A 23,488-nucleotide genomic window follows, 5' to 3' on the forward strand; every position below is an offset into this window, starting at 1 on the left:
ACGAACCGACAATTGCAATTCGACTCTGACTGATTGAATGGTAGTTTGAGAGAATGGCCTTCGCTCATATGTTTACTATCTGTTCAAAAAAAGGATTCGAATTGAATTCAAAACTGCTATTGGTGCTAATGCGAACCAAATTCGAAGAGAGGAGTGCAATGTAACTTACACAGGTTGAGAGGTACCCTCTAAGGCTCCACAGTTCATACAAGTCCTCCGCCATTACCCTAGTGCCATCGTCGCAGGTAATGACTTCTAAGCTGCATAATCATAGAGCCGTTAAAATTGCAACACACTCGCATTACCGTGAGAAATAAATCTATGTGATACAACCTCGCATTTATGTACTTTTTATCATATGCTAGCAGCTTCACAATAGGTGGGCTTCACCTGCTCGTTCTATGTCCCTTCTTCTACTTAGGGGCTCCCTTCCTCCCCTTGGGGGGTCTCTTCTTCCCCTTTGACACTTCCTTCTCCTACTCAACGATTTGAGGTTCCACGTCGAAGGGTAATTGTTTGAACCTGCTGATTGCCGTGGGCCTTCCCCGTTTCACTTCTTTTTCAATACTACCCATAAGAGGAGCTTCGCCCCGCTTCCTCTTTAAAGGATGTCAGCAATGTTAATAAGAAATAGTGTGCTCTCAACCTCTAGAGGACTGTAATTAGTGGTGAAAGCCACTGTTTCCAAGACATGTCCAACCTCTAGAGGACTGTCTGTAATGGTGAGAGCCAATGCACCAACTGTCTCCTCATCCAATGCACCAATGGTCTCTCCTCTCTCTCCCGCAATGACAACAGGTCTCATATCTCCTTCCATTACTTCTCCACCCTCCTCCAACACACCTTGAACCTCCTTCCCCGCTACATCAACTCCCTCATTCTCCAATACACCAAATCCAACCTCCTCCAACACATCAACTCTCTCCTCATCCAATGCACCAACTCTCTCCTCCCCTCACTCCACATCAAACACATTCTCTCCCAAAGAAATTTTCCCTCCCTCCCTCTCTTTTAGGAAAGCTTCCTTCACTTTTCTAAATTCTTCAATCTCCTTCCTAAAGGAAGCCTTCTCTTCTTCAAAATCTTCCCTCTCTTTTCTCACCTCCTCCTCCTTCTTTTCTATTTCTTCCCTCTCCTTTCCTAATTCCTCCCTCTCCTTACTTATCTCCTCTCTCTCCTTTTCTATTTCCTCCCTCGCCTTCCTTATCTCCTCCCTCTCCTTTTTTAGCTCATCTCTCCTTTTCTATTTCCTCCTCTCTCTCATCAGGATCGTTAAAGTCACTCCCACCAAACGGCTCATCTTCTCTCATTTTCTGCTCTCTCGGGTGGGTTGGCTAATGCAGGGGTCGCATGGGGACACGTCAGTGATAGAAGCCCCACTATAGAACCCGATTCATCATCGTCCTGCCATACAAATAAGACGCCAAATAGTAAAGAATAAAAGGAGAGTAAGGAGATAAATAAGCGATGAAAGACCGTGCTTAAAATATAAAGTGCATTACCTGGTAGCTTAAGGGCAGGCACCATAATTCCTCTCCATCTGGAGTTAATGAGACGACCACCTGATGATTTCAATAACCTATTATCATTGTCTACCCTCGTTTAAAAACAACAATTAAGGAACAATCTATCTAGGTTATGTCTCACCTCATGTCCACCGATGCGTCTTCTTGCGATCGATTGATACTTCGGATACTCCTCCTCCGACCCCGACTTAGTATTCCACTCCCACTTTAGCAGACGTGGTCGGGCTTCAGGATTCTTCGAAACCCATAAATTGGTATGCTTGTAGAGCCAGACCTGCATAATACACCTTGTTAATCGTCATATAACTAGCGAAGATATAATAAACTACATATAATGAACTAAAGAGGCAGAAATGACACCATACCTGCATTACCAAAGAGCAGCCGCCGAGCTATTTTCCAGATGATGAGAGGTACTGAACTAACCAGTCATATACTGCATATCCCCAGACGTAGTCACCTATTTTCTGCAGATCCTCTATGTAGGGCAGAACATCTGGTCTGCCCGATGTGCGGTCTGCATGAAGAGGACCGTCGCAAGTAGGTGAAGGAGAACATACTTCACTGTTGCGTCCATTGAAACTTGGTCTTCCCTGTTGACTACCTTCATAATCTTCTTCTCAATCTCCGGTGCCATGACGGATGCTTTGGGAAACTCCCAACCCGGCACTTTCGGAGGGGGATTCCTCTTGTCGGTAGAGATTACCCTAGCTACGTTTACTCTTTCTACTCTCAGTGAGAGGCCTAGCACCAACGCAACATCGCACGCTCCAAAGGGAACTGCGATTGTCCCTAAAATGAATGATTTCGTATATGGATTCCAATTAGAATGCAGTGCTCTGATCAGGGGCTTGTGCATCACCTTATCTTCTAAATTCATCAAAACCTTGAAGGGAGTCTTCTTCAGAGCCTTATTATAGCATTCCCCCAGCTTTATCCTCCCCATAACAGATGTAAAACATGCAGGCGAATATCGTGCAGGGACATTTTTAACCTGCATGACAGATTAAGTCATCAATCAATAAAAATACATCAAATAGTAAACTACATTAGAGTACACTTACAGGTCTCTTCCCTCCCTTCTCCCCCCCCTTTTTAAATCCCTTAGCATAAAAAACTTGTTCTTCCATTGCTCCCTTAGCCATATAACAGATCAACTGAACTGAATTCATTGAAGAAACAAAGAAATGAAAAAAATCCACATTAGAGATTAAAGGAAGTCAACTGAATGTTGTGCAATCAAAGGATAATCTAATGGCAAGTGCAATCAAAGGATAGCTCTAGAATGTAAGTCAAACCTCTCAGGGTTATAGGTGTGTCCAAGGCTCATATAAGATCATGTGCATGCATAACACACCCTAAGAATCCATCAAGGATAAAAATTAGTCATGTAAATTTTCATGTTCGGACGCCCAAAGCTCAAGGATTAGGCGCCCTCATACAAAGAGTTTTTTAACCCGAGAGTCCTAAATGTTCAGAGACGCCCGAAGGAATTTTGGGGCGCCCGAAGCGGACGCCCGAAGGACAGGGATCGAGCACCCGCATCCAAAGAGTTTTGTAACCCGAGAGTCCAAAATGTACAGGGACGCCCGAAGGTTTTTCCGGGTGCCCGGAGCGGACGCCCAAAAAACCATCCGGACACCCGCACCCCTCGATTCTGGTTTTTTAAAGACCTGATTAAGGGGTTTTAAACCCCATTTCCCCCCTTTTTTCTCTTCTTCTCTCCCCTAGGGTTTCTTCTTCCACCCCATTTCGCCCCATCCTTTTCCTCCGAAACACCCTATTTCGCTCGGATTTGCTCCCTCCATCCTCTTCCTCTCCTTTCCAAACCCCTTTTCTCTCTCCCTTTTCTCAATTTCTCTCCAAAAACCTTCTTTTCCTTCTTTCTCTCTCAAACCCTAGTTCTTTCACCCCCCATCTCTCTCTCTCTCTCTCTCTCTCTCTCCAAATCCATCTTTTTTCTTATTTTTCCTCTTCTCATTTTTTTCTTTCTTTCTCTTTTCTCTTTTTCCTCAAAAACCCTATCTTTATCCCTTCCAAACCCTTTTCTTTTTCTCACCCTTACCTTCCCCTTCATTCTCCTTCCCCTCTCACCTCTCATGGCTTCAAGCGCCTCTGCTCGTCCTCGTAAGCGTCGCGCCGGATCTCGTCGTGCGGCACCCGTTCCCGAACTCGATCCCGTGCTTGAAGAAGAACTCGATGAAGAGGGTGCTGAAGATGTTGGTCCTACTGATCCTCGGGCGGAACAAGCCTTTCAACGGGTAAGTGATAAGCAAGTTATTCGTGGGCGTAAAATAGTTTTAGAAGATTTTGCAGACTTTGGGCTCCAACCTTTATTTGCTCGTTTTCATTTGGAGAAATTCGCCACCATTCACACGGACTCATATCTCTTATTGTCAAACAATTTTACGCAAATCTTCATTTTCCCACGGACTACTCTTTTCTTGAAACCGTTGTGAATGGCGCTTCTCTCCGTGTCACTCGTGCTGAATTTTACCGTATTCTTCAAATCCTTAACATCGGCTCCCAAACTTTCTTTTGGCCTGGCACCGTGCATGATCTTGACAAATTTTGTCCTTCCTCTAATGAGGTTTATAGTACCATTTGTAAGACCATGCCTCAGGGTGATCTTCGCGACATTCCCTACAATATTCTCAAATCCACGAGTAAAGTTCTTCACAAATTTCTCACTCACAATGTCACTCCCCGAAGTGGTAATAGTGACATGGTTCGTCACTATGAGATCTTTCTCATATATCACATTCTCACTGGCCACTCTCTGAATTACGTTCTATTTCGTGTTATGGCTGAGCAGTGTGCTAAACCCACTACCAGCCTTCCCTTTGGTAAGGTTCTTACCCTGATCTTTAAGGCCAAAAAACATCGCCCTTGCTCTTGCCGACCGCCTTAAGCCTCTGATTCCTCTGAATGCCAAGTCCATTACCCTCATGCAACTCGATCGTGATCAACCGGCCCGAGCTCCTCCTGCACCTTCCTCACCTCCCTCTGACCCAGAGGAGTGTGAGCATCCTGAGTACCAGGAAGGCCTGGACCTCTCCCATGAGGAGTTTCGTACCACGGGTGAACACATCACTCAGCGCTTTTGCGGACTTGAGGTTTCCCTGAATGACCAAACTCATCTTCTCCGTACTGACTATCAGGCTGTGGGCACTTGTCTTGACTCTCTCAAGCGGACTATGCACGATGGTTTTTAGGATAAGCGCGATCGCTTCCGGACTATGCAAGAGGGCTTTTCTACTCTTGGTCGTCGCCAGACATCGATTGCGGAGCAGGTCTCGACGCTTTGGGCTTACCAACAACAGCATCCTCCTCCAGCTCCTTAGATGCTGATGAGCTTTTCCTTGCCTTCATGCCATTTTGACACTGTCTACTTATTCTTATCCTTTATGGGCATGTATATCTTTCTATGTTTGGTGTTGCTATGTCAGACTTCAGTATGTTAGTCTCTCTTCCTAGTTTTAGACCTATATTTTGGCTATTATGGTTGAGCCCCGTGGGTTTTATATGGTCTGGGTTATGTACTATTATTCTAGCTTATGGTATGCATTCTGCTATGGATTATGTACTCTTATTCTACCTTCTGGTATGCATTGTGGTATGGATTCTATGGTTGGCAGTCTCACTCTTTATTTCTTATCCAGTTACTAACTTTATTTCTTATCTATGGTTGTGCTTGTCTTTCTCTTATCTAGTTATACATAGGGGATTCCAATTACAAAGATGGCCTTTCATCTGGTTACTAACTATAAGTAGGGCCTATCAACTGGTTATTAAGTATAAACAAGGGTGATACTATTATACAGAAGGGTTATCCTATTATAGATAAGGCTTATCCAATTATACATAAGTGATGCCAAGTTATACATATGGGATGCCAAATTTAAAGACTGTGTATCATCTAGTTATTAGGTATAAACAAGTGTTATCCTATTATACACAGAGGTTATTCCATTATACACAGGGGCTATCCAATTATACATAAGGGACACCAATTACAATGAGGGCATACCATCTGGTTATTAACTTTAAATAGGGCCTACCAACTGGTTATTAAGTATAAACAAGGGTCATCTTATTATACAGAGGCGTTATCTTATTATAGAGAAAGCTTATCTAATTATACTTAAGGGATGCAAAGTTATACATAGGGGATACCAATTACAAAGATGACCTATCATCTGGTTACTAACTTTAAGTAGGGCCTATCAACTGGTTATTAAGTACAAACAAGGGTTATCCTATTATAGACAAGGCTTATCCAATTATACATAAGGGATGCCAAGTTATACATATGGGATGCCAAGTTTAAAGAAGGCCTATCATCTGGTTATTAGGTATAAACAAGGGTTATTCTATTATACACAGAGGTTATTCCATTATACACAGGGGTTATCCAATTATACATAAGGGATACCAATTACAATGAGGGCATATCATCTGGTTATTAACTTTAAATAGGGCCTACCAACTGGTTATTAATTTTAAATAAGGGTTATCCAATTATAGACAAGGATTATCCAATTATACATAGGGGATACAAATTACAAAGATGGCCATACATAGGTCATTAAGTATAACTTAGGGTTATCCAATTCTATACTGAGGTTAACAATTTATACCATATCAACTTCTTCAGAACACACCAACAAAATGAAACTAAATAAAAGGAAATTAAATAAATTTTCAGAACACGCCTAAAAAGCAAGATTTTCTATGGTAAACTGGGGTTATCAATTATCTACACAGGCTATCAAGAGTTTATGAAGTTCCAAGAAGGCTAAAAGATTCAAATATCAGTTATTAGTTTTAAGATAAGTTTTAGATCATAAGGAAACAATGTTTCCAAATATCAAATGGGGGTTATCCAATATTTAGAGGGGGTATCTGTAGACACCCCATTTTGACCGAACCTTAAATCGTCATTTTAAATAAAATTTCCATTAAGAAAGTGATTTAGTGTCTCAATTTCATTTTAGTATAGTTTAGAATCCTAATAAGATGTCCATTGAAATTCTAAGAAAATCTGATGAAAAATGGCCAACAATACGAAGCAATCTTGTGTGGATATGAAACTGAATTTTGTTGGTATTATTCAAAAGGAGAGTGGGTTACCCTAAGTAGAGGTTGCCCAAGGACTGAAGAGTGAAGATGTTGTACTTATACAAGGTAACAAGGAGGGTGAGTTATTTGTTTGGATCTTGTTTCATAGACAAGAAGAAGAAGAAGAGAAAGACATTATTTTGTTGTTAAAACCGAATAGGGGATGAATTAGACATATGGGGGAGTGGCCATTCTGTAAAATTAGAAAAAACATTATCCTCTTACCTATAAAAGGCAGAGGGAAGGATTGAAACGAGGGGGGGGGGGATCTCATTTTTACCGAAAATTCAGAGAGTTGAGAGAAAACCCATTTGAGAAATATGGAGATAGAGAGAGGAGTGAAATTCACGATCGTCTTCTCCGGCGATCTCGCCGAAGATCCGACCGTTGTCCTTGCTATTGCCGCTCACTTGCATCTTCTATAACCTCCACATCACCTGTTTGCAGCCATCTCTACCATCTCTGAAACTCCTTTTGCCGTTTTTTTTTAATTTTGAAACCCTAAACTCAAATCCCATCTCCTTCGACCGATGCATTTCCTCAGTCCGATCACCACCTCTTGCTTCCATTGCAGCCACTCCAAGCCATCATTTTCATTTTTCTTTATATAAGATCTGTTGGGATTTCTATCCCTTTCTCTTTCAGATCTTCTAACCCTACCTATTTTCATCATCGTTACCTAGATCTAAAATTAGCAGAGAGAGAGAGAGAGAGAGAGAGAGAGAGAGAGAGAGAGAGAGAGAGAGAGAGAGAGAGAGAGAAAAGAGAAATTTTGGCTGAAACCCTAACCTAGCCTCCATTTTTTCCGACCAAATTCCGCCCGAGCTCCGGTCAAGTGATTGATCACCTAATTCTTATTCTTTCAAGCTTTGCAATCTGCTATTTCTCCTTTGTACTGTTATCAAATCTTAGATCTTTAGATGTCAAACCCTAACCCACTCCTCATTTTTCTCCGATCAAAATCTTCTTCTCGGGTTGATCTCCGGCGATTTCCAGTCACAATCTTTCCTCTTTGATCATCAGTAAACCCTATGTTAGATCTGAAAAGCTTGTTGAAAGAGAAGAAGGAGATAGTAGCTTATTTTTTTAGGGTTCTGATAAGAAGTTTGACTATGCCATAACATATCTAATCAATAGATCCCTTGATCACCGGATCTGCCATTAATGCCGATCATTTCTGCCTCTTCTGGTTACTGAGTTTTGCGAAATTTGAGATCCAATCCTTCGGTAAATTTTCCTGATTCAGGTAAGTTTTGCTATTTTAACCTCTATCTAATTAGATTATGTTAATGATGCAAAGGTTTTCTGGTTTTGATTTTGGTTATACAATTAAAAGTATTTGTATGAGTTTGGCTTTGATTATTTCAATATGATTTGTTATTTCCATAATTTAAATAGCTTGACTGGCTTGCTTTGTTCTTATTTTGAATAGTGAATATAACCTAGCTTTGATAGATTTTTGATTCTGTCATAGCATCTCCATAAGATCAAATGAGATGAATGAATTTACTGATATTCTTCTTACTGCTCGTTTTAATCATATTGAAAGTTATTTCAGAAAGTCAAGGTTAGGGTATATTGATTATTTGATTTTCTTTGTTTTATGTTGAGGCATTCTCTTTTTATCTAGTGTAATTTGTGGATGAGTGTTATTCTTGGTCAATAGTTATTAGCATTATCAAGTTTTGATTTATGCAAATATTTGTTTCATCTTGAAGGCTTTTAAGTTTGTGTTTGGGAATGGTTTTCCCTCGTAGTAAGATTTGTATTTGCATTATACGTTGAGCTTTCATTTATCACTTTTATGCTTGGATTCCTCCTAGAAGCTGCCATAAAAAAAGAGAGGAAGTGGACAGGCTAATTAGTATTCACACCTTTCTATCCAAAATCCAAAGACATAGTACTTGAAATAATTCTCTCTCTCTCTCTCTCTCTATTTCACTTACTCGTTTAGAAATTCCAAAGAGTAGTGAAAATTACACTGCTTTCAACTAATATTATACCATCTTGAAAATCCACATGGAAGGCTAGCCCAAAAGTGGGGTCCACACATGAGAAGGAGTGTTGAATTATAAGTGGCTAATTAATACTATCTCAACACCTCATGCTTCCCCATGCAAGAAAAGCAACATGTACTGCCAAGCCAAATGTGGGGCCCACATGTGAGATAAGTGTAAGCCCAATGGTTCTCACCTTGGCAATCTTCTATGTTTTGATGATTCCAAACACAAGTTGAATTGTGTTGTATTTCTAACGTGTTTGATGTTTAAAGTACATGTAATGAAGATTCTAGCAGTTCAAACACTTAGATCAAGGAAAACGGCATGGATCGAGGCTTGTACATCCTTGAACACCATTTGAAGCCAAAAGATGATGAAGGCTTGGAGCATTCAAGGAGAGATCTTGAAGAGCCAAAGAAATGGAGGTAATCCATGCAAGAGTTCAAGACTTGAAGATGTGCTTCAAAAGTAGAAGATTTGAAGGCTTAAGTCTTGTGTTAGACTGTAAATCTAATCCCTATTAGGTACCCCACTTAGAGGCATAATGGAGTCACCAAATAACTGACCTTAATTGGAATAAACAATCCCATCTCTATGTAATTTGGAAGCCCTTGAAGCCCAAAAAATATCAGCCAAAAAATATGGAATATATGCTGATTTAGGCTTCTCGGAGCTCCGAGATTTGGTCCAGTAGCAAACTTCCAAATTCTGTTTGTATTCCCGGAACTCTGAGAGAAATTCTCGGAACTCCGAGAAAATCTCTCGGAACTCTGAGACCACCATGTCGGGAACAATTTTGTGACCGTTGGGGATTTTGCCAGAATTATGACAATGCCCCTGTAACGGCCATATTTGGGTTTTCCCTATATATATGTGTTCTCTATGCCTTAGAACACATCTCTCTCATTACTAAACATGTTCTAAACACATTAGAGAGTGGTAATCACCCTTGTGCCTCAATTTGGGATATCTAGAGGGATTAGACCTAGGCTTGAATTTGTATATCATTTCAATGAGTGGAATTTGTGTGAGCTTGAGAGCTATCTACCCTTCAAGAGGGAAGTTGTATTTTCTATTTTCTTTGATTATTGGGCGAGTGTTCGGAGAAGCGTAGCCCACTCTCCGTGGTGAGGATTGCCACCAAGGTTAAAGCGATTGTAATCAGCACCGATCTTCGCCGAAGTTAAGAAGATCAAATAGTGAAGCCATCAACGGGTTTGGTTGATGGAGTGGAGTAGGCCTTGTGTGTTTGAGGACCGAACCACTTTAAATCTCGGGTGCACTCTTTCTTGTCTCTCTCTTTATATTTGCATTGCACTTTAGATTTATCTCACTTGCTTTAATTGTTTTATTCTTTGATCTCTTAATCATTCATTGGAGAGTTTAAATATTTTAGGTTAAATTTTTTTTTCAAAAGGTAAATATTATTTGTATCAACCTAATCTCCTTTTAGGTTGCTAATTGGGCCCACCCTTGGATTTTCACTTGGTATCAGAGCTACGGCTCTTGTTTTAATAGCCTTAACCGGTAAGAGTTAAAAGATCATTATTTGGCAAATCCCATGGATTTTAAAATTGGTGAGGACATCTCTATCCCTCCATCCTTTGATGGAACCAATTATGGGCAATGGAAAACCCGTATGAGGTTCTTTTTAGGATCTTTGGATTTAGAAATCTTAAATTTTGTAGAAAATGATATTTCTAAAAAGGGGAAAATTGGATCCAAGTTGCAAACATTAAATAGTAGAGCTTTGATTGCAATTTGTTGCTCGTTGTCTCCCCATGTTTTTGAGAAAATTTCATCATGTAAAGATGTACATGAGATTTGGATTAAACTTGAAGAAATCTTTAAAAATCATACTTGTCATCTTTCATTAGAAGATTCTAATGTTTCTCATTTACATGATTGTGTTGTGAATCCTTGTTTAAACACTTTTGATATTAAAAAGGATTTCAACTCCTCAATTTCCAAACTACAAAAAGAGATTGATTTCTTGCACTTGGAAATTTAATTTCTCACTCAAGAATGATGCTTTGAATCAAATAAACAATGATTTGATTAATGTAAACAAAGACTTGATTCAAAGATGTAAATCATTTGCAAAAGAAAATGAGATATTGGTTTTTGAAAACCAAAATTTGCAAGAAGAGAAGAAAAATGTTGACAATCTTAAATCTTCTTGCAGTGTTACTTGTCCATCTACTTGTTGCACAAAATGTCATTTTTGTGATAGATTAGGACATTTTAAAAATGAATGTGTGCTTAAATCTTTACCTAAGACTAAGATGATTTGGGTTGAAAAATATATTTTAGGAAAATCTAAGCCATTTGGAACCAAATGGATGTGGGTTCCAAAAGCCCCAACCTAGTTTTCTATGTTTTTGCATTAGATTAGGGGCATATGCTTAATTTGAATATCTTTATGAATTTTTGTTCTTAATGCCCAAGACTCTTACTTAGATTGTTATATCTTTATCTTGGGAAATCGATTTGGATGATCCCCATGTGTTGTTGATTGTTTAAAGGGGACATTTGATTTAGGGGGAGCTAGAAAAAGAATTATCTGTCAAAACCCCATATGAGTTTTCAAAACCCTCCTTATTTTGAATTTTGCTTTTATTAAGGGGGAGTTTTCAATTGATTTATTCCTTGACAAAGGGGGAGCTACTTATTGCATATTTTTCCCTTATGTTTAAAACTTTCATCCCTTCTTTTTGTGATGACAAAGGGGGAGAAGTTTTATGTTTAGTGTGCTTAAATGTAGCAATCACCTTGTGTGTTGTCATCCTCAAAAAGGGGGAGATTGTAAGCCCAATGGTTCTCACCTTGGCAATCTTCTATGTTTTGATGATTCCAAACACAAGTTGAATTGTGTTGTATTTCTAACGTGTTTGATGTTTAAAGTACATGTAATGAAGATTCTAGCAGTTCAAACACTTAGATCAAGGAAAACGGCATGGATCGAGGCTTGTACATCATTGAACACCATTTGAAGCCAAAAGATGATGAAGGCTTGGAGCATTCAAGGAGAGATCTTGAAGAGCCAAAGAAATGGAGGTAATCCATGCAAGAGTTCAAGACTTGAAGATGTGCTTCAAAAGTAGAAGATTTGAAGGCTTAAGTCTTGTGTTAGACTGTAAATCTAATCCCTATTAGGTACCCCACTTAGAGGCATAATGGAGTCACTAAATAACTGACCTTAATTGGAATAAACAATCCCATCTCTATGTAATTTGGAAGCCCTTGAAGCCCAAAAAATATCAGCCAAAAAATATGGAATATATGCTGATTTAGGCTTCTCGGAACTCCGAGAAACTTCTCGGAGCTCCGAGATTTGGTCCAGTAGCATACTTCCAAATTCTGTTTGTATTCCCGGAACTCCGAGAGAAATTCTCGGAACTCCGAGACCACTATGTCGGGAACAATTTTGTGACCGTTGGGGATTTTGCCAGAATTACGACAATGCCCCTGTAACGGCCATATTTGGGTTTTCCCTATATATATGTGTTCTCTATGCCTTAGAACACATCTCTCTCATTACTAAACATGTTCTAAACACATTAGAGAGTGGTAATCACCCTTGTGCCTCAATTTGGGATATCTAGAGGGATTAGACCTAGGCTTGAATTTGTATATCATTTCAAAGAATGGAATTTGTGTGAGCTTGAGAGCTATCTACCCTTCAAGAGGGAAGTTGTATTTTCTATTTTCTTTGATTATTGGGCGAGTGTTCGGAGAAGCGTAGCCCACTCTCCGTGGTGAGGATTGCCACCAAGGTTAAAGCAATTGTAATCGGCACCGATCTTCGTCGAAGTTAAGAAGATCAAATAGTGAAGCCATCAACGGGTTTGGTTGATGGAGTGGAGTAGGCCTTGTGTGTTTGAGGACCGAACCACTTTAAATCTCGGGTGCACTCTTTCTTGTCTCTCTCTTTATATTTGCATTGCACTTTAGATTTAACTCACTTGCTTTAATTGTTTTATTCTTTGATCTCTTAATCATTCATTGGAGAGTTTAAATATTTTAGGTTAAAATTTTTTTTTAAAAGGTAAATATTATTTGTATCAACCTAATCTCCTTTTAGGTTGCTAATTGGGCCCACCCTTGGATTTTCAATAAGGGTCCCCTAGATGTGTGTCCCCTAGACATTTGATCCCCTCTTTCATTATAAGAGCAATAAAAGAGTCATCTTGAGCCCACCCTTTTAAAGAGACAAGCTATGTCTCATGCAGAAAGTCGTACCCTTTTAAGACAGCCTTGTCTCATTGGTGAGTCTGCCCATAGGAGATTGTCTAAGTCTCAAATAGAACATCTTCTATTAGTTAAAAGCCAGCTTGGTTTATTAGTAGCCTATTCCCTTTTTATCATTGCAAGGGCAATGATAAGGTTACTTGGAGCCCACCTCGATGTTTAGGAGACTTGCCTAGTCTCACTGGTACCCTTCTTTATCTCTTCTTCTTTTAGGAGACTTGCCTAGTCTCACTAGCACCCTTCTTTATCTCCTTTTCTTTTAGGAGACTAGCCTAGTCTCTTTAGCACTCCCTTCTTAGGGTTGTGTACTAGGAGTCAGTCCTTAGTATAGGAGTCTGTCCTTAGCTAGAGAGCCAGTCATTCTTTCAGGAGTTTGTCCTATCATCATAGGGGTTAGGATTCTGTCAAACTTCTCATCAAGTCATGTGATTTTATCCAGTTCCTTGCAAGGTATAGGATGCTGTCCAACCCTTGCAGAGCTGTGGTTCTGTTCATTCCCCCGCAAAACATAGGATGCTGTCCAACCTTTGCGGGATATCAGGAATCTGTCCTACCCTTATGATGATAGGATTCTGTCATCTTGTGTCAAAAACAACAAAAACACTTAAAAAACATCTGAAAAATAAAAAATCTCAAGTCTTAGGAGCGTACTAGGAAGTCTGTCCCGAACTACATTGGCTTGATCCCTTTCCACAGGGTACGTAGTGCAGCTTGGGATCCACATCCCACGTCCAGCCAAACCTTTAAAAATAAACATTTCAAATCTTCCAAAAATACAAAAAATCTTCAAAACCTTTTCAAAAAGATCTTCCTCTAGAGTTAGGAGTCTGTCTTAGATGTTTGGGGTGTTTTAGAGTTAGGAGGCTGTCCTGTTTGTGTTAATATGCTGTGTCTTGTCGTGTGAGTCTCCCTAGAGTTAGGAGGCCTCGAGTCCTGCTCGGTTAGACATTTAGTCTAACCGATGGCTAGACTATGAAGCATATAGTCAACCCATGGTTTTCTTTAGGATGCACAGCCTAGTTACACATAGGAGGGCCCACCTGCATTAGTTAAGGCTAATCAACTTGGATTAGTTAGGGCATATAGAGAGTCCTAAAAATTACAATTCACATGAACTTAAGCAATTGTACAAAAAGCTTTAAAAATTAGTCGAGTCTAGTGGATCGAGTCTAGGATAGCGGTTCTAGATGGTTAGGCATCGTAGTTTAGAATAGGTCATCAAACTACGTTGATTGTGATTCTTCCCGAGGCCGGGATACGTAGAGCAGCCAGGGTGGATGGCCATTATGGTCCGAGTCAAGTATTGCATTAGAGTTTTAGGATTCGTCTTGTCGAGTCGTGTATAGAATTGAATTGTGTTGTGTGTTTTGCTGTATTTTCTTATTTTCATGTACAGACCCTATATCTTTAGCTGTAGCATGCATGTGTTTGCACACCAGAACTTAGACATCATTTAGACAATTCACTTAAAATCTAGCTATTCTTAGGTGACACTTCTTTCACTTCTTTATGGGTGCTTATTATTCATCTGCGAGACATGCATGATTAGATAGACGTCTTCTCGGAGATATTCGTTCCCATTTCATATGACTTTCGCCCAAAACTCTTCAAAATCAATAAGTAAATGGCATAAGAGACTAGGTGTTTGCACTTGGGCGGATGAGGTGCTCTTTGGACCTTCCAAATTCGTAACCAGGCACGAACCTTCTTTTTATATCTCTGGTTATCCGTTGCAACAGAGCATAGTATGGGATCCAGGGCCCACTTCCTCGGATGGCGATTCTTCTTTGTTTAAGGTACGTCTAGAATCCGGGCTAGTCCCCGAATCGAGAGGTATCTCACCTTTTATCGCCACTCATGCTGTGCGAGGCACTTTTTTGGAGAGTTCCTTGGTAGAGATTTCCATTCACGTGGATGATTCTAGAGAGAAAACTTCTCTTAAGGGCTCGTCCCCTGCCTCTCTCGGATCGGGGTCCACAGGCTGGCGACTCTGCTGGGGAATTCTTTCGAGATATTACCTAACTCTGTTAAAATGCCATTTTTTACTAATTTTGAAGAAATTTGGGCCAAAATCATGTGAAATGAGAATTTAATCGCTTAGAATCCAGGGGCACCAAATAGGTGTTTAAAACAAGGGATTCACACATTGCACAGCATACATCATTTTGTTTTTATTTTCTTGTATTGATTTTATTATTATTGGCTCCGTGGGATAGATACAGTACATGCCAGATGGGATGTCATTACCGTGATAGGATTGTTGTATCTATTTCCAAGCTATGCGCCTAGGGGTGTAAACGAGCTGAGCTGAGCCGAGCTTGGCCAGGCTCGGCTCGGGCTCGGCTCAGGCTCGGCTAAGCTCGCGAGCCTTATCGAGCTTTTGGGTTATATTAAATTCAGTACAATTATGTGAACTATCAAATGGACGGTTTGGATTATCATTTCCTTCTTCTTCTTTTTTTATAAGAATTTGCTAGTAAACTTCTCCTATGCCACTTCTCGGCATGTGACCATCCAGAGTGCAAAGATTCGCACATGGCAAAGGTGGCTAGCAAAAGAGAAAAAAGTAATCATTACAAAAAAAGTAAAATATTCTGAAGGTATAAAGTTTTAAATGAAAAATTACCAACAAAAGGTAGAAAGTTATGAAAATTACCAAAAAAATACCAACAAAAGGTAGAAAGTTATGACAATTACGGAAAAAATTAATTTCTCACGAGAATTAAGCGTTTGATACGCACTGCATTCCGAGAAAGACAAAACCTCATGATGTTGACAAAATATCTGATATTGACAACACCAACCTCATGATGATGATTATGCCTCAAGCTGTTTCCTACTGTATTATATTTAAGAATATTCTTTTATACAGGTTTTCTTAACGAGCCTTAACGAGCCGAGCCGAGCCGAGCCTGGCCTAACTCGGGCTCGGCTCGTTAAGGATTCGAGCCGAGCTCGAGCCTTTCGAGTCGAGCTTCCGAGCTCGAGCCAAAATTGACACCCTTATATGCGCCGGTGCTGCAGCCGTAAACACTAGGCGTACTTGTGTTTACAGCAGCCGATGAGCAATGAAGCATACTATGTATAACACTAGGCGTACTTGTGTGATACATTTTAAGTATGGATCATAAGCATAGTACCCGATATATTGAGTCCGGAGCCCTACTTTCATTTTACATATATTATGTACATGAATATATTTGTTGATTTAGTAAAACCCAATTAGGAGTCGCATGTGCTTATATAGGTATTGCATTCATATAGAGACGAACATTTGTTGCTTACACATGTGGAGCCTAGATTTCTCCTATCTATAGATTATTGTAGTTCACCTTATGTGGAGTATACTCACATGTTTGTCTTGAGTTAAGTGTCCTGACTCTGCGGGATTATATTTAGGGCTGGTGCCCCTGGTTAGGATATATATGTATATATATCTATATCTATTGATTATTAGATTTAGGCCTTCTTATTTAGTGAAGTTTCCCTATCTAATCCAATCAATTGTATAAGTCCATCTTTCAAATTTAGATCTGGTCAGTGGTTTCTATTTGCCATTCTTATGGCTATGATCTATTCCTTGATCTTTTGATCATAGATCTGATTCATACATTGTATTATTGATCCATGTTCTGCATATTTAGATTAGGGCTTATTTTCTTAGTTAGGTTTTTCTTCCTAATCTAATTAATTCTTTCTATCTATCAATTCTGTGGATTATTATTAGATTATTGGTTCTTTATCCATAATCCATCCCTTGATTTGTTGTACATAGAATTGATCCGATATTTTCTATCATGGATTTACTTTTCTTATATCGTGATCATTAGCGGATTGGTTATATCTTGCCCATCTATCTCACGAGTGCATGATCATTGTTGAGATCAAAACCTATTTAGATTAGGGGTGTTTATTGTTCCAACTTTTTCATATCCAAAAGAGAAAAGTCATATCCAAAGAAGACTTAAAGGAGTAGATTGAAAATTCCTCCACACCCTCTAGATGTAGGTCATGTCGTCATTACCTATTTTCTTTTGACCCTCATAGACAGTCTCTTTCTGATACTCCAACTTTCAAAGTACCAATAGATATGCTCAAGACTGCTCTTATCTTGATCTGTTTAGAATTTTTACCCCATGATTATTGATCTAGTGTGTGTGCTTCCAATTCAAAAAGTTTGAGTTCAGCAAATGACCATCCTTCCATAAAACTAATCATTTCCAAATTCATTTGATTCAGGTAGCCTTTGCTTCACTCACTTTGCCGATACAACCCTCACCTGTTCCACGCGGTTCTTACTAAATAGCTGAATTTGAGGAAACACAAATAGAGATAATAGACATGATGAAGACCCTCATCCTGCAGGTAGCAAATATGAAAGAAGAGTTGACCCGTTTGAAGGCTCAAGAAAAGGGGAAGGCACCCATGATTTCTGAGAATCCGCCTATTTTAAACTCTCATCTGATTACAAGCTTGGACCAGTCTGAGAAGTCATTAGTGCATAATGTTGATAATGGACCACATATCAAGGAGAAATTTTGTGAACATAAGACCAAGTTAGACAAAGGAAAATCATTACTAGAAGAGCTTGGGATATCGGATTGCGATGGTGAAAATAAGGGGGTTCAGAACAAAAAGAAGTTTGACCTTAATGACTATGTCCTTTTTTCAGATGTTATCCTCCCTCCTGAATTTGAAGTTCCTAAGTTTGACATGTATGACGGGATGGGATGCCCGAGGAGTCATTTGAGGTCATATATTCCTGTATTAGAAATGAAGGGCCTATCTCCAAAGCAGATAGCCAAGTTGTTCTCACTCTCTTTAACTGGTGAAGCTAAGAAATGGTTCTTCACTTTGAACCTGAGGGATATCACAAGTTTGAAAGATTTAGTTGACAGGTTTCTTGACCGGTTCTCTTATGGAAATGTAGAGGAAATCATCCATTATGAGCAAAGGTCATCCAAGTGAAAACCAGATGGAATGAAATCCTTTATTGCTGAAAAGGAAATGAATTATAGTGGAACCTCCCTTCAACCTTTAAAGAGACCTTTTGTTCAAAGAGAAAAACCAGCCAAGGAGTTGGAAAGAAAATTTTCCAGATTACCTTGTACGCAAGCATCAGCTCTTAAGAAGTTGGTCAGAATGGGAAAGTTAACCTTACCGCCGTGTTCAAATCTGTTGAAAAACTCAGAGAAGCAGAGTGATGGTTAATGCTATTGTTTGTACCACCAATGTCTTGGCCATAGTACCAATTATTGTGTCGCACTGAAGCACAAGATCCGGAGCTTAATTGATAAGGATTCCCGTATTCTTCATGAACTCGGTACTACTCAGAAATATGTGCCAACACCCTTGCCAAAATCTGCAGTAAAACCTGTTCAGAAGTACAAAAGAGAATTCATTGAATTCCCATGTTCAATTGAAAGTACCTTAGAGAAGCTAACTGGAGAGGGAAAATTAATTTTACCTCAATTTTCAAATTCTCCAGAAAAGGATGGTGACATATATTGTTTATACCATCAAGGTCATGGTCATAAGACTTATTGTTGTACAGAACTGAGACATAAAGTCCAAGACTTGATAGATGAGGACCCCCATATTCTACATGAGCTCAGTACTTATCAGAGACCTCTGAGACGTGATGCGTATGTTTTGAAGTTGGATGAGGATGATGGATTCATTCAGCCTCTCGCAAAACCAGTTATTTCTACCTCCCACTTTCCAGGGTCAAGTGAACCGAAGCATGTTCCATATATTCTGAGAATCGAAGATGATGATCCTGTTCAGCTGTTTGCAAAGCCAACTGTTATTGCTCATACCCCGATAACGAGAGGCAAACTAGCTGTGAAAGGAAAAGAGTTAGTGTTTGAGATTCGGAAAAGTTCTGTCATGACCAAGGAGACTTTGATTAGGTCAAAGAGTGGAGATCAATGCAAGCCAGGTCATCCAGACTTTGTAGGGTTACCCTTTCCGAGATTCTTACTCCGGGATCGGACTCAGTAGTTGTCATTATCATGGAGGAAGGCGTGCTCCTCATGAACGTCAGTGCCAATTCCATATCTCGGTTCAAGTGTCATGTTTCAATTGTCATGTATCAAGTGTCATGTTTCAAGATTTATTTTCCGTCAAGTGTATACTAGCTCTTGTGTTGAAAGTTGGTGAGTCTTATAGTGTCAATAAAAAAAAATGTGTGTCGTGTTTGTCAGTCTTTCCCATTCAGAAGTAAGGTTTTATTTTCTGTCAAGTTTGATGAAGAGAGCCCACAGAGGCGCTTCGAGAATTATTGATGTAGTTGAAAGTTTTCAATTCAATAAAAGTTTGATTTCAATGTTATCAGTATTCTTATGATTCACTCTTGGATCTAATGTTTAAAATTACTAAAGACACCCTCTTCGGATGAGGATGCAGACGAAATTCCCCTCGAGATCTGAAAGATGATCAAACGAGAGGAAGAGCGTCGAGCATAGCCACTCAAAGAAGAAATCAAAACTGTTGATAGTGATATCGAAATCCGAAACTCAGGAAAGATGGATTGGCAAAACTTTATCTCCCAAGGAGCGTGAAGAATTGATAAACCTATTTAGAGGGGTTTGAAGTTATCTTGCTTAATCCTATAAGGATAAACTGGGTGAATGCCTTGGTGTGGTGCAAAGCAAGACTCCATCAGCTTTAGACATCTAGTTGAAAAGCGAAAGTTCAAGAGAGTGAACATCAGACATCAAGTGAAACTGATGAGAATATTGAAAGATAACTTTCAGAAAATGAAGTCATAGACTTGATCCCCAAGAAGAGCATTTGGGTTGTACATCTTCGTGGGATTTCCAGTCATTGTACCCAAAGAATAGGAACAGTTCTCATGTCCAAAGGAAAGAGTGCATCCAAAAGAAAAGAAGTGTGAGAGTAAAACAAAGAGGAGAAGGGAATGTGTCCCTAAGACAACTCCTTAAGAATACCAAAGACCCAAATGATGAAGTCAACGAGATAGATGGAATATGAGAATCGTATTCACCATTTGGAGACAAATGAGAGCTGTAGAGTCTTGAACATAATGTCAAGATCTCCGAGACAAATGAAAATTCAAGTGAAGCATTGTGGTTGAAGTTTTGCCCAAGAATACCGCCAGACTCCTCGACAAAAATATTCAAAGCCTTTAGACCTTATTCCTCAAGAAGCTTGTACGTCAAAACACCAGAAGGCTATCCTTGGTCATTTGAGCCTTTATCGCCAAAATCCTAACGTTAGAAAAACTGCTTGCAAATTTTTGAGCCAAAAAAGTTAAGCCAAATATTTCTTCCAACCATATTATAAACCAGGGGCATTATGCACCCAAACTAAGCGGACCTAATCCCCACCTCTTCAGGGGTACGTAGGCAGTCTGATTAATTCAGATTCGGTCAACCTTTGGGATAAATGCTAAATTATCCTCCTTCTAAAATTTTGAAGCTAAAAAGCTAAACCATTCTTTGTTAAACCCCAAAACGAACTGCGCAGACCTGATCCTCCATTTTTGGGGTACGTAGGTAGTCTGGCAAGACCAGATTCAGTCCAGATCGTTTGAACTTTTGATATCTAACCCTTTTGAACCCGAGCCCACCTAGAAAGTCCTTCTGGTGAAATAAGCAAAGGTTCAAGGCAATTGAAAACAAAAACAGAAAGAAATGAAAAGAACGAGAGTCTGAAGACCCACTAGGTTGAAAACCCGAAAGGGCGGCCTAGATAAAGTCATGTACTTGCTAAGTCGATAACTGTAGACACCCCCATTTTGCTATGCTTTAAAAAGCGAAAGATTCGGTAGTATCATCGAGTCTTGAGTCCATATTCAGTATTATATTAGGCATCCATGCATTTTAGGGTAGATTTCACCTCATTATGGGAGTTTTGAAGTTGATTCGCGATCCTGAAGGTCTCTAGAGGGTTCCTTTGGCCTCTGGAAGATGTAAAATCAAGTTTCCAAGCAAGTGAAAAAACCTGCTATTTTTAGAATTTTCAGGGTTTCCCTCATTTTTTTCCCATTTTGCACTACAGGGGTATTTTGGTCATTCCTAATGTGTCCCGTTTGAACCCCGAGCTGTGTCCGAGAGATCTTGAGCGATTACATGAATTTGAAAAAGCTGCTATTTTTAGAAACTCATGGGGCTTCCACATTTTCATCATCTTATGGATGTTTCAATCATTTCTCATATATCCAAAACTATCTCGAGGGTATGGCTGATGGATTAGGAGTAATTTCGTAAGATTTGGGAAACCTGCTAAATTTAGATCTCGTAAGATTTTCTCTTAGTCTTGCACTTCGGGGGTATTTTAGACATTTCTAATATATCATATTTGGTCCCTAAGTTGTGTCTAAGAAATCTTGAGTCCGTTCATAAATTTTCAAAAATCTACTATTTTTGAAATTTCTCAGGGTTTTCCCTAGTCTCGCCAAATTCTAGCACCTTGGGGTAATTTGGTATTTTCCTGTGTAATTCTTTTGATCCCCGAAATATGTCTAAGAGATTATGAATGATTTCCTTAATTTTGAAAAACATGCTAAATTTAGAATTTCACAGGGGTTTCTCTTAATTTGAAAATTCTAAGTGTTGAGGCATTTTGGGTATTTTCAGGGGATACCAAATGATCCTGTTTAATATTGCTCACCGAAAGGAACAAATTTTGAAAGTTTCTATTTTTGAAGTTTGACCACAAAGACTTTTAATTTTTAATTTTTCCCTTTAGGGGTGAACCAATCTGAGGGTATTTTGGTCGCATTTGGATGTCTAATAGTCAAATAGGGCCATTTTGGTCTGAAAAGTTATTTTTCAAAAAAAGATGGTCCGATCATGTGTGAGGGATGCATCAGAAATGTCAAATGGGTTGGGTCCATATATAGAATGTTGAATTTAGAAAGATTTTATTAAATTTTTACGGAAAAACCCAAAACCCGTGTGAAATGACCCATTAGGCTAAAGCCCGCAAAGATGGAGCTCATGTGGGTTCACCCATATGGGTCGACCACCATGGTGGGCACCCCACATGGCTGACCCACATGAGTTGAGCACCCATCCTTGATGATGTCACAATGGTGACATCATATTTGTTAAAAGAAAAATAAAAAGAATAAAAAAAAGAAAAGAAGGAAAAAGGAAAAGAGGAATGATTGCTTAAAAATGTTTTCTTCCAAATAAGCAATGTGGAATGAGAATAGCATCTCTTGATTGACAAGAAATTAAGATTGGAATCAAATCAAATTTGGAAACAAGGAAGAAAGAAAGCAAGAGGGGAAAATTGGAAACAAGCCAAAAAGGGAGCTCTCACATTGAAAACTTCTATTTCTCTCTTAACCCTAGCTTTTTTTGTATAAAAATCAAAGCAAACAATCCTAGGAAGGATCCAAAAAAAATCCAAATTCGTCATTTTTCTCTCTCCTCCCAAGGAGAAAAAAAAGAGAAAAAAACCTCCTCTCTCTTGAAGTGTGTTCATCTCTCTCAAGTGTTCTTCACAAAAGGAATTCTTGAATTCATTCTTCATCTCGAAGGCATCACACAATCAAAGAATATTGGAGTGTTCTTTGGATTTTTTTTAGCTTATAAAAGGGTTGGACAAAGCGTATATCTTGGATCACCAACCCTAGAGACAAGGATCGCGATCAACGGTAAGGATTCCTCATCTTTGTGAAGTCGAAAAAGCATGCTAGGGTTTTAATTTTGATGGATCAAATCAACGAGTTTTTCTTTGAAATTCCGGTATGTTATAATATAGATTATGAGTTTTTAAAATCCAAAATTTGATCCAAAAATTAATTTTTCTTCATTTAAAAATGGTTTTCTTTTGTTTTTATTCAATATTGATTTAAATTAGATTATCAAAGCCAGTGTTTCAAAACATGGTTCTTTTTAAAAAATGATATTTTTTAGGTTTTATATAAAATATAAAACTACTGGAAACTTAATTTCCAGCTGCGGTTCGGCCGTTTTATTTTTCATTCTATTTTTCAAAGAATAACCCCGAAAAAGGTTATTTCTTGATGAATGGAGCCAAAAGTATATCAAATCATGTCCAAATTTAGTGAAAGTTTGTTTCTAGTAGTTTTACAAGGTTTTTAAAACACCCAAAAATTTTCATATGTTTTGGAGTTTATTTAATCGGATTATTAATTATTTTAAATTTCGGCTATTTTTAATAAATACCAAATAATTTTAAAAATTGATGAAACTTTTCAGAATTAAATCTTAATAATAAATGAAAGTTTCCAATGAAAAATATTTTTTAAAAAATATGGTTATTACTGTTTTCTAATCGCTTCCCTGTTTTACGTGCCCTAATTCTTTTTCTTATTAAATTAATAAATTTTCAAAATTTTTCTTTACAAACCAGTAACTTAGGTTACTGGAATGTTAGAAAAATATTTTCAATTGATTTTGCAAAGATTTGATAAGGTTTTACAATTTATTTTAATAAACGGGTTTTAACGCCTAGGAAACAAATTGATGTCTTATATTTAAAAACCAATTTTATGGAGGAGATTTAAAGTTTAAGTTTTGAAATTTTAATAAAAAAATTTATAATCTATTATATATCTACTGGAATTTTGTATTTGATTTTAGGATACCA

General features: G+C 38.6%; 1 protein-coding gene across 1 annotated transcript in view; it reads left to right on the top strand.

The window, feature by feature from the left end:
* The first annotated feature begins 17,239 nt into the window (after positions 1-17,239).
* The window catches only part of LOC143888594 (uncharacterized), a 51,093-nt gene continuing 44,844 nt past the window's right edge, over positions 17,240-23,488 (top strand). Inside the window, exons 1-2 of the mRNA XM_077393036.1 lie at positions 17,240-17,853; positions 18,145-18,839. Of these exons, the coding sequence (XP_077249151.1) occupies positions 17,240-17,853; positions 18,145-18,839 (1,309 nt within the window). The remainder of the gene's footprint in view (positions 17,854-18,144; positions 18,840-23,488) is intronic.

This window comes from Tasmannia lanceolata, unplaced genomic scaffold (genome assembly GCF_043159265.1).
Source record: "Tasmannia lanceolata isolate RefF3 unplaced genomic scaffold, GAP_Taslan_0.1 ptg000012l, whole genome shotgun sequence".
NCBI lineage: Eukaryota > Viridiplantae > Streptophyta > Magnoliopsida > Canellales > Winteraceae > Tasmannia > Tasmannia lanceolata.